Below are 12026 nucleotides of genomic sequence, written 5' to 3'. Positions count from 1 at the left end.
TAAAGAGAGTTTTGACAGCATTGCCAACCAAAAGCTTCACATTAAGGTTAGAGAAATGCAAATTTAGAAAATATGAAGTGGAGTACCTCGGGCATCTCATAAGTGGATTGATAGGAAACTGCTGGTGTGTGTTTGGGGGTCGGAGGTAGTTTCAGAACCTTTTTGTGGGGCACTAGGTTTATCATAAAAACGGACCACAAACCGTTGGTACATATGATGGCGTCTGGAGGTGGTCACACCATGACTGAAAGATTAGCCAGACTTGCTTCTAAATTACAAGGTTTTCAATATTGCATGGAGTATGTGCCATTGGGAACAGTCCCGATGCTGCAGACATGGATGCATGTGAAGTAGCTTTTATCTTACATGATATCAATTTACTAAGCCAGGAACATCCTGTGGTGCTGGATACTGGCTGGGAGGATGAAATGGCAAAAGATGTTGAGTTGAATCAAGTGGATAGGTTCCTTAAGGATGGCTGGCCAGATCAAAGGAAGGTCACAATGGACTTAATGGGGTTCTTAAAAGTGCATGAGGAATTGGCTGTTGAGAATGGGATTGTAGTGAGAGGTGACAAATTCATACCCCCAGTTAGGTTAAAGAAAGTTGTAGTTGACATTGCCCATGAAGGACATATGGGGATTTCAAGTACGAGAAGGAAGTTCAGAGCTAATTTTTGGTGGCCAGGCATAGATTGTTTTTTAGAACATCAAGTAAGGATGTGTGATGATTATTCTTCAAGTGATAAGTCCTCCAGATCATTGGTTTCAGATTTCCAACCGGTTGAGTTGCCAGTGGGACCAAGGAGGAAACTAGGGTTGGATATAATTGGTCCATTTGTTGTACTACCAAAGCAGGAAACATTTGGCATTGTCATGATGGATTACTTTTCTAGATGGCCGGGAATTTAGATGGTAAAGGAGGTCACATCAGAAGGTGTTGTGGAGTTTTAAGACAAACTTAGGAAAGATGTGGTATTTTTCACAAAAAAGTATCTGTTTTCCACCTTGGATCAAATGGTCAAGTGGAAAGGCTCAACAGAGTCGTAAAAGAAGCTATTCAATTGTCTGTTGAGAGGGGCTTGAACGGGAAGAAGTCATTGCAGTCCATGTTACTTGCGCATAGAACCTCTCCCAATTCTGTGAAACTGTGAATCCATTTGAGTTATTGTGAGGAACGAAGCATTGGTCCTGTGGTGGTTGAAGAGTACGAAGAAAGGAAGTACGGAGGTGTTGGATGTTGATTTCAGAGAAATCAGGTGTACGGTGAAAGAATACAAGTTAAAAAATGAAAGACACTTTCAGGAAAAGGAAAGTTGCTCCTAGCTGACAGAGTGTTCATGTTGGTGATATGGTTCATCTCAAAAAAGGGAAAAATGTGTTAGTGACTTGGTCAGACACTTTTCGTTTTGTTGAGGTGTTCAAGAACGTTGTTCGTGTGGATGGAGGAAGTTTTTGGATCTTGATCAGGTCTTGTTGTACAAAGATGGTTTTGCCAAAACGAGCTGTGGTGGTGACAGTGCAAATGTGTTTTCAGATGTGGTAGAAAGTGCTTGGGAGAGAAATCCTGTAGTAAATGGAGCTTCTACCACTAGTAATGTTGAGGACACTAGCAATCCACATTGGAGTGCAAGGACATGCAGAATGCCCACGAGGCTCCAAGATTATGTGCTCTCGTACATTCACAGTTGTTACTAGTTTTTTTTTTTTAAGTGGGGGAAGATGTGTTACATATCAATGTGTATGTGTGAGTGCGCTTGTGCTTCTTACAAATACTGCATATCCTGTGGGTAGCGCATGAGAGCAGAATTGTCATGCTGTGCTTGTGTCGTTATATAAAACAAAATATTTACTGGATACACTTTATGAATATAAGTGTGTATATTATTTTATTTTAACACACGTCTGACTTTATAGTTACACGGGTGATTGGTCACTATAGGCTCTTTTAAAGTGCACTTTCGGGTATTTGGCCTTCTAGATCACCACTTCGAGCCATATAGAAATGTGTAATTAGTGTGTTCCATAAGTTCCTGTATATAAATATATATGTATGTATGTATATTAAGAGATGTAAATAATTGTGTATATACATGTAGGTAAATATGTTTATTTAACTTTTCAGGGGATTTCTGTTGCGAAAAGATTTTTTCCTTAAACGCCCTAGTCCTGATGAGGCCCGCTACCTGTGGGGCTGAAACGCGTCGACTGTATTGGAGGACACTTATGTGAATTTAAAGAGATATATGAATAGTTTGAAAGTCCCCAAAAAAAACTGTGAGGTTGGAATAGTACACCTAGTCGGACTTTCTGGCGATCCTTTTTGAAAGGAATGCTCTTGGTCTAAGAAATGGAAAGCATCCTCAAGTCACTAATAGGGCAATAGGGAACAGTTGGTATTTGTTTTGATTAGGTTGATACAATAAATTAGTTGTTGTAAAAAAACATTGTATTGTACATAAGAATGATTTTTGGATATATGCATACATGAAGAATTGAAAAACACGTATATAAAAAGGTTTTGTCTCTAAAAAAGTGCTATTTTAGATTGTTTTTTTGAACTGCTCATTTGGACTATGATTTAAAATTACATGATTGATCAAGCAAGTAAAATGCATAGGAAGGAATAATTTAAGTTTTTCTTCGGCCCCTATATATACTAGTATATTTGTCCCAAAGCATTATTTTGCATGTATTTTGTTTTACTTACCCAGATGCTGTTGGGTTATTTGGGTTACCCCTTTGATATATTTATGCCGTTATATAAAGCAGATATCAACTGATGCTTCCTTGTAAACAGATACAATGCACTTATCGATGCGGTGTTAGTTTGAGGGAGCGTGGGACGGAATGCCGGAAGAAGATAATAGAGTGTGGGGAAAGATCGTTGGTATTCACTGTCTGGATCGTCATTGTACATGAAGGCTAAATTGTGGATTAAACTACTTTTGCTCCAGAAGTCCTTGGTTCTGTGGAATTATTTTATTCAACAATCTCATCGGCTTACCTTACAGGAATGATATGTGGTTTTTTAGAGTTATTTAAACATCATGACATAGAGTGCAGGGAGGCGCTAAAGTACTTCACAAAGGGATAGTAAGAGGTATATAAAGGCAACAAATACAATACAATCTACTGCCAAAACACTATTAGAAGGGCCCCTATCCCATATAATCGTCCCAAAAATAATCTTCAAACACAAAAAAGTATTTGCCATAGAAAGTTGATTTATGTGAGACTCGGGCAGTCATAGTGTGTTTCTGTGTAAGGATGCACCAATTGCAAACTTCATCCTTGCGCAAAGTCCGAGGGCGTTAAGCTGTCAAAGGGCCTATAAAACCTATCACAGGAAGCGGCCGTGGCGATTTATGGGCTGCGTTGAACATCTGAGTGGGAGAAAGTTCACCTAGCACAGTGGTCGAAGTGGGAGGGATCGGCAGGGCACGGCGTGCCCCTACTTCTTTAATTTTATAGAGTCGGTTCCCCTACTTTCTTATTTTGAACATGCCTCCCGGACGGCAGTAATCGCCAAGGCCGATAGTTAAGGCTCGGCTTTTGGGGACGGGCGGAACGGGCAGAGATGGAAAAGGACTCTGTCTTTTCCTTTGTGCACAAAGAAGACAAGGACAGTGTCCAGTTCTCCTATCGCTGGCAGCTCTCTGCCCCCCCCCCCCCTTTGTTCCCCCTATTCCCTCTCTTTCTGTCTCGCTCCTCATTTAGTGAAGACAGAGACTTCAAGAAACAGGTATTACCTTCTCTTTCCTCCTTTCGTTTATTTGCTCCGCTGTGAAATGGATCCAAAAAAGAAAAACACTTTTGCTGGAAACGTCTCTTATGCTGACATTTTTCAATTTCTAAGTGCAGCCTCGGGGTTGGAAGAAATAAAACATTCAAAATATGAAAAATAACTAACTAACTAAAAGCAAGACAGAGTGGTTGCAAGGTGGCCAGATTGATTTTTTCACACCTAAACACATTAGCGCCACTTTACAGTGTCTGCCAGTGACACGCTACTTTTGTTTTCTTTGAACAACATTGTTTTCCCTGGGTGGGGAAGTGCACTATTCCTGGAGGTACTGAAATACCTGCTTGATGGGTGAATTGGAAAACAAAATGCATACCACGGCTCTGTATTTACAAATGTGGTCTTTTTAAACCATACTGCTTACGTTTTGTAAGGATATATGCAATATGCATTGAAGCGGGTCTCTTCTGGGCCCTGCAGTCATGGCCTTAACTTTTCAGGCAAAAGCACTCACTAATTTCTGAATAATGAGTGTAGAAAGAAAAAGGTAACCATGTTGTTCCTGCTTACATTTCACATGCTTTACTTAATCTTTCATTCCCTATGAGTGTCTGCTTTTTCTAGGATATTGTTACATTTTTTTAGGCAGTATATTGCTTGTCTAGTGGGTAATTTGATTTGAGTCACATCCAGGTGTTTATAGCGAGTCAGTGCAGTGCAAGTTTCTCTCAGTGGGGCAGTATGGTGTTCAGTGGGGGAGAGTATGTGGCACTCTGGTCAGAGCTGCTGAATTTAGAACTGGGGAACCAGGTTCAGCCTTCATGAACAGTCCACCAGACCACTCCCCCTGAGGGAGCAAATTCCCATGCTAGACCTTGGAAGGCCTGAAAGATCTTAAAAGCCTTGGTGTCTTAGCACCAGCAGGTGGACCCAAGCAGTGGCAAGTGTGGGTTAACCTTGAAGTTCTGTCTGCCACAATTCATTTTGAAGTTCACCTCCAGTCTTGCAGGCAGGCCTATGAAGAAGCACACCATTGAGTGACAGTGACTCTGTCACTGGACCCTTGAGCAGAGTGGCTCTAGGGCAGTGCGACCGCAACAGGCGCTGACCAGCCGCGGTCCGTGCAGGTAACAGCGGTGGGGCAGAGGGGCCGGGTAAGGGGGGATTTCGAGGGATGATGCAAAGAGGAAATTAAATAAATAATTAATTTTCCCTCTGCATCGTCCCTTGATACCCCCCCTTACCCGGCCCCACCGTTCCATCACTGTTACCTGCGCTGACTTCAGGTGGGGGCATCATGTTTGTAAGTATAATATGGTTTTAAAAGCACTTGCTGCCTCCTTCCAGGTCTCCAACAATTTTCGGCAACAATAAAAATGTCATTATAACTCCAGTGATTATGTTCTTAGTAGAGAGAGATGGTGTTCTGTCTAGTGGACGTTTTGACTCATGGAAAGGAAGTGCAGAGGGTTAATGTCTCTGCTGCTAAGAACATGTACCATGCAGATCACAAAGTTTGCCAGGGCCGGTTTCAGTTCCCAGTCCGGCCCTGACTATGCGCCTACTAGTATGGTTGTCATGTGACTCCTACACCTTGTAGTCCTTTGTCTTATGTAACATTTGCTATACAGTGATTTACACACGTATGATTGATCGTCTCTGTGTAATATGTGTGATGTAAAGTGCTAGGACACCCTACACTGGGTATTAGTGGTGCTGTACATTTTCTTATTTTGACATTTGTACACATGAGAACAGTCTCTGCAAAGATGTTTCCTTATTAGTACCAGTGGAACATACAACTGCTGCAGTGAGAAAGGCGACCAGCCATCCTTCGCAAAGGGCCCTCCACTTCACAGCAGCACAAGTCAAATGTTTTAGGAACTTTTGATCCGTTTGAGCTATAAACAATTTACTAGTTAAAATTGTCAGATTATGCAGCAGATGATGTATTATGTGGCAAATATGGCAGACATAAATGTGTGGAAAACATTTGCAAACTAGGATATTTTGCCATTCATGTTTGAACTGCTCTTGTGGAAAAAGGGAGGAGAAGTGCCGATGACAAATTTCATGGCTGGGAGACAAATGGCTTGTGATTCCACTTTTAAGGATATTTGGGATATTCTATGATTGGAAACGTATTCCACTTTGTGAATGTATTTTAAAGTCAATAACTCACATTAAACCTTAAATAAACATGTGTAAATAAACATGTGTATCCATTGGTTAAATTAAATAACGTAATAAGCTGTAACCGGCTAGTGAAATGGGAAACAAATACTAAAAATTGGAATATTTTGCTCTTTCTGCCACACATCTGACTCTGCCCACAGACCCAATCCACTGGTTAATCCCTCCCTCTGATTCTCCGCCCACAGTTCCCCTACTTTTTCCCCCCCACTCCGACCATTGACCTAGCATAAAATATCACTTCATGAAAGAAAGGTCGAGAATGTTTTACGCATGACTAGTATTTTAGTGCGATGATACAGGCACTAGTGTGGTGATGCAGAGGCAAGCACTAAAGTGCGTTAGTCTAACCCCTGATGCGTGGTACTTGGCAGAGCTGCCTCCCTACACGATGTAGAGTGCTACCCTTGTAGGTAAGCTTCAGCATCCCACAAAGGGGTAGTAATCGCTATATAAATTCTGCAATACAATACAATTAGTATTCACAATGGTGGCAAATCCATGCCATTTTGGATCTTCAAAAAGCAATCATCGTTATCTTTAAAAAGTTGGGGAAGGCGAGACCTGGCAAGTGTGCTCTGAGGCTTTCTTGCCAGGGTGCGCCTTACCGGGTCGGTGGTAGAGTAGCAGACTGGTCAGGTTGTCCATCAGTTCCAGCACTTTGTTCTCTCGCAGATACTCCTCCGCCTCCTGCTCTCTCGGAGAAGCCATGGTGAGGGCCACCGATTCAGCGCAGCTTCGCCGGTTGCCAGGAAACCGCGAAGCCTCGGTGACGTCATAGCCCTTCCCTCTTGACTTTCCGCAGGAGCAGAACGCGCTTCCTGTGCGTCTCCCGCTTTGCGCTTGCGTACTGTCGATGTGCCAGTGATGTGCTTAAAGTCGTGTGTGACGTTACTAGAAATGTTGACTGTTTGACCCACAGCGTTCACTATCCGGTCTCTTTGTTTTCTGCCGAGTGTTTTAAGTGGAGTCTCCATCCAACATATGTTCTGTCTCCAAAGCAACAGCACGTTTTTTTTAGTGTACTGCTCCTGTTTTAAGTTCACTGCCGTGGCGAACAGAGCGTCAATAGCTGTACCGCCACGTGATCGATTTACTCAAGGGAAAACGAGGAATACGGTCATTGTAAGAATTTTAAGACGGGTTTGTGTGCTTCGCTCAAAAGGCTGATGTCGCAGGGGTTTCATTACCTGAATAGGGTGACCAACCGTCCGTAAATTTCACGGACCGCCCGTAATTTGGGCCTCATGTCCGTTGTCCGTAAGGGTTTCTTCCTCGGACGCCTTTTGTCCGTAATTTCAGACATTGGCGTGAGCTGTCCCCTGCAAGCAGCCTGTAACTCTCACTGCAGTGGCCAGCTCACGCTCCTGCTGTGATCTGTGGCCTGTAGCAGCCCCTCCCCCACCTGGTACAGACTGCTATCAAACCCATTATCATTCTGTATGTGGGCCTGATTATCACATACAAAATGGTAATGGGCCTCTCTGCCCAGTGACAGCATTTCGGATCTGATGTGTTTTTTCAGTGGGGAGAGGGAGCATGTAAGACCTGATAAGCCTTCAGCTTTTATCTTTTTCTTCACTTTTTTTTTTTTAATATGCAAACGCAAGTGTGTTTCACTTGCATACACAACAGATGCACTGAGTGCAAGGTTCTCTCAACCTAAAATAAACTTATTTTGACTTGTGCTTGTGTTGGTTGTCTATTTACTTATGCGTGACTTCCTCTGATGTGTATGTAAAATGTACCTTTTGTCCCGAATTTTTGTCCTGAATTCTGACCTTCTGTCCTGAATTTTTGTCCTGAATTTTGACCCTGTGTCCTTAATTTGGGCACTCACTGTCCTGAATTTGCGCCCATGCCATTTGGTCACTCTATACCTGAACTGTATATTTATGTCCGTGCATCAAACAAAAAATAAATAGGAAAAGCAATAGATAGAATGTGACGGTTAATAATGCCCTCCTTTGAAATGTAAATCTAAAACAACAAACACATTAAGAAAACTGTTGTATTCCTAATTTAGTACAATGTATAGTATGTTGTTCGAGTGTTGCTATGCTCTATGACAGCTGTGTTCACCTGCTGTCAGTTGTTCGCTGGCTGCAGTGGGAACACCATCGTTATCTCTGGCGCTTCCAATAAAGTTATAACTTACCAACTTAAGTTATTCGTGGAGAAGTACTTTGACTACAACAAAAACACTTAAAAGTATTTGATAGTGTAGCGCTGTGCTGCTTGGGGGTATCGGAGGCATAGCGCGGTGCAAATGATGGACACACTACGCTGCTTTGTTGGTATGGCGTGGGGACACCGAGTGGTATCCCGTCCTTTATTTAATACCTCAGGACGGGCCCGCCCGAGGAGTGCATGCAACAAAGTATGGGAGAGCCCAGATGGCTCTCTACATCCCTCCTTTTCTTTAGCACATATCTATTACAGGTTACATGCTCAAGGCGATTTGCATACAAAGTCTCTGAGCCGTTGTCTTGGCGCAGGGTTCGGCAAGAGACGATACTTCTGACTCCGGCAGTTGGAACTGATTCCTGCTTCGACCTGGCTGCATGGTGTTGGCATAGGCGGGGTGCCTTGGTTGGAGGGCTCGGGGCCCGGAGCAGCTGCGCTAGCCCTGGACCCTTCGGAGTCTTTACCATGAGTTGGTGACACCAGAGGACTTTTGGGGAGGTAACTTCCAGCTCCTTCAGGTTCATCAAGCTTTTCTTGGTCCGCGCAGTACTCGCGTATGTTCTTGAACCATGCTACATTCCTCGTGACCACCTGTTGACCCCTTTTTGCGGAGACCATTGTCCCTTGGACGCAAACTAATTCCCATAATTCCGGTTCATACAGGGTTAGAAACTTCCAGCCGGGGTGTCTGTCCTTGACTACAACGCGGTCTCCCACTTTCACCGATGGTGTCTTGGCGCCCCTGGAGAAACTTGCCTTTTGATTTGTCATTTACCTCTGGGCTTGTACTGCGTGTCATCCTTCTCTGGAGGTCTCCAAGCAGGATCAGTTGGGATACCGTCTCGCGGGGTTCGCTTGAAGAGTAGATGGTACGGAGCACAGTGAGTGGTGCTGTGAGGGGTCTGTCTATAGGAATATGGCTCTTTACAACAAATGCGTTGTTAACGCATTCTATTACAACGTGGTTGTTACAACGAACGCTTTGTTTCAACGCGAACCCTTACATCGCAAGTCGTTTCAACGACTTGCTGTAGGGGGAGCGCTGGAATTAGGAATAGTATTATTTACTATTCCCACTCCAGTTTGTGCAACAGCAGGGAAGATGTTGGATTGTAGATCCAACACCAGCGCGCCCCCCACAGCAAGTTGGTGAAACGACTTGCGATGTAATGGTACATGTGGTAACAACGCGGTTGTTCTAACAACCGTGTTGTAAAGGAACTGTGTTGTGGAGACAGCGTTGTAAATGCTGTTTCCCGTCTATAGGCATCTAGGAATTGATATAACGCCCTTTCCACATCTTCTACTTGCTCCACCGCAATACGCAGTGCCCGGTTGAGTGTTCTCATGAAGCGCTCAACCTCACCATTCGCTTGCGGCCACTGTGATATTTCGGTGTCGAATGGCCTTTTTCTCCAAGTACTCTTGAAACTCTTGTCCTTGAAAGGGAGGTCCGTCGTTGGACCTGATTTCTTCGGGGAGACCCATGAATGTGAAGGTTTTGTCCAGAGTCTTTTGTATTTGTATGAATGCTCTGGATGCAACTACCCCCTCTATCGAGAACTTTGACTTTGGACCTAGGTATTTCACTCAGCTCCTCTGTGATGACTGGTGCTGGTGTAGGATCTCCCCCTGTTGTAGTGCACTAATGGCAGTGTCTGATCATCTCTTCTACTATGGTGTCCATACTGGGAAACCACACCTTGCCTCGTAGGCGTTCCTTCCTTTTTGCCATCCCCTGGTGTCCAACGAGTACTAGTCCCACGATTCGATCTAGCAACTTTCACGGGACGGCAATGACATGGCCTCTCAACACGATTCCATGTTCTCCTTCGCTCAGTTCGCTGCGGACTCTCCACAGTTGCTGTTGCGCATGATTGTACTCGACAGTGAGTGCTTGTGCACCATCCAAGAAATGGGCCCAACCGTTGGTCTGTAATGCTTCCTTGACTCTTGCCAGCGTTTTATCTGTTGCCGTGGCTAACCCAATCTCTTCTAGTGTCACAGCTGTGGGGCAGGCTTCCTGAGCGATCATTCGAACGAATGCTTTGGTGTGTTCTTCATCTTGGGGCATGTGCCGTGCTTCTACCACTTCTGGGTGCCTTGAGAGGTAATCTGCTGAGTTGTGCGCTCCAGGGCGAAAGATGACTTTGAATCTGTATTCTTGCAATTGTACTGCCCATCGTTCTATCCTGGGGGGTGGCAGTCTCGATGTTCCTGTGAATAAGGGAATTAACGGCTTATGATCCGTTACCAATTGGAACTCTTGCCCGCAGAGGTACAGATGGAAGTGCTGGCACTCCCACTTTATGGCCAGGGCCTCTCTTTTGATCTGGGCATACCTTGTTTCCGTGTCTGACAAGGTTTGACTGGCATATGCAAAAAGAACAATTGATGGACAGAATGCAGAACAATGTCATACATTCACCCCAGTACAGAGATCTTGGCCTAAATCCATTGTTTTTTTGCTCACCATGCCATTCCAGTTTGGACCCAGCCATATGCAAAACAGTCTTGACCCTGAGCCCAATGGGAACAGCCCAGCCCGAACTGCCAGGTCCTCCCTGGACTGGAAACAAGCATCCTAGGACCGGTTTCGGGCTTTCAGCCCTCATCAGCCAGGATAGCTTGACTCCTGTGGCATGGAGAGCACGGGACCCATGTCTGGGCATACCCGTCCCACTCGGGGTGACAAATGCAAAAAGAACAATTAATGGACAGAATGCAGAACAATGTCATACATTCACCCTATTACAGAGATCTGGGCCTAAATCCATTGTTTTTCTGCTCACCATGCCATTCCAATGTGGACCCAGCCATATGCAAATCAGTCTTGACCCTGCGCCCAATGGGAACAGTCAAGCCCGAACTGCGAGGCCAGGTCCTCCCTGGACTGGAAACAAGAATCCTAGGACCGGTTTCGGGCTTTCAGCTCTCATCAGCCGGGATAGCTTGACTCCAGTGGCATGGAGAGCACGGGACCCACATCTCAGCATACCGGTCCCACTCGGGGTGACAAATGCAAAAAGAACAATTGATGGACAGAATGCAGAACAATGTCATACATTCACCCCAGTACAGAGATCTGGGCCTAAATACATTGTTTTTTGCTCACCATGCATATGCAACTACTGCCCAAGTATTGCGGTTGCTTTCTTGGAGAAGGACTGCCCCAAGTCTAACGGGGCTAGGATCGACTACCAGTTTGGTACGCCTCCCAGGGTAAAAGTAGGCCATGACTGTCTTGTCCATTAGCGCTGTTTTGATGGCATGGAACTCGGTATTGGCTGCAGTGGTCCATTCCCAGGTGCTTACACTGCGCGTGAGGGATCGTAGTGGCTCGAACAGCGAGGACAGATTCGGCCATACCCAAACAACTGCGGACTTCCATTGGCGTCTATGGATTCCTGATAGAAGGAGCATTTGGCCCTGTGAAGGGTTAGGCCACAATCTTCCAGACGTTGGAGCGTGGCTCGCAGATGTTTGTGATGGTCCTCCAGGGTGTTTGAGAAGACCTGAATATCGTAACTCAGATTAAGGATGCCTTACAAACTGGACAGAGTTTCTTTGATGGCGTTCTGGAAAACTTCAGCGGCTGAGGACACCCCGAAACTCAGCCTCTTGTATTTCCGAAGGCCCACGTGGGTGGAGAACGTGGTGATGTAACGGCTCTCCTGCTCTAGCTCTAGCTGATGGTATCCAGCATTCAAATCGAGCTTCGAGAACCACCTGGCTCCATTGGGAAGTGCCACTATTCCGTCCATCATGGGCGTCAGATGTCATTCTCTCTTGACTGCTTGATTCGGGAGACATGTCTACGCACAGCCGGATCGCTCCGGGTTGTTTGGGCTTCGGTGCGATGACTAGCGGTGACACCCACAGGGTTGACCTGGATACTTTCT

At 45.0% G+C, this 12026-nt stretch overlaps 1 protein-coding gene across 1 annotated transcript in view; it reads right to left on the bottom strand.

Moving 5' to 3' along the window:
- Positions 1–6722, bottom strand: part of EFCAB10 (EF-hand calcium binding domain 10) — an 85005-nt gene extending 78283 nt beyond the window's left edge. The window contains exon 1 of the mRNA XM_085650703.1: positions 6546–6722. Coding sequence (XP_085506829.1) covers positions 6546–6648 — 103 coding nt within the window. The 5' untranslated portion in view covers positions 6649–6722. The remainder of the gene's footprint in view (positions 1–6545) is intronic.
- Positions 6723–12026: the final 5304 nt, after the last annotated feature.

The sequence above is a fragment of the Triturus cristatus genome, chromosome 4_1, assembly GCF_964204655.1.
Source record: "Triturus cristatus chromosome 4_1, aTriCri1.1, whole genome shotgun sequence".
NCBI lineage: Eukaryota > Metazoa > Chordata > Amphibia > Caudata > Salamandridae > Triturus > Triturus cristatus.
The sequence above is the reverse complement of the archived record's forward strand: the minus strand, read 5'-3'. Positions and strand labels throughout refer to the sequence as shown.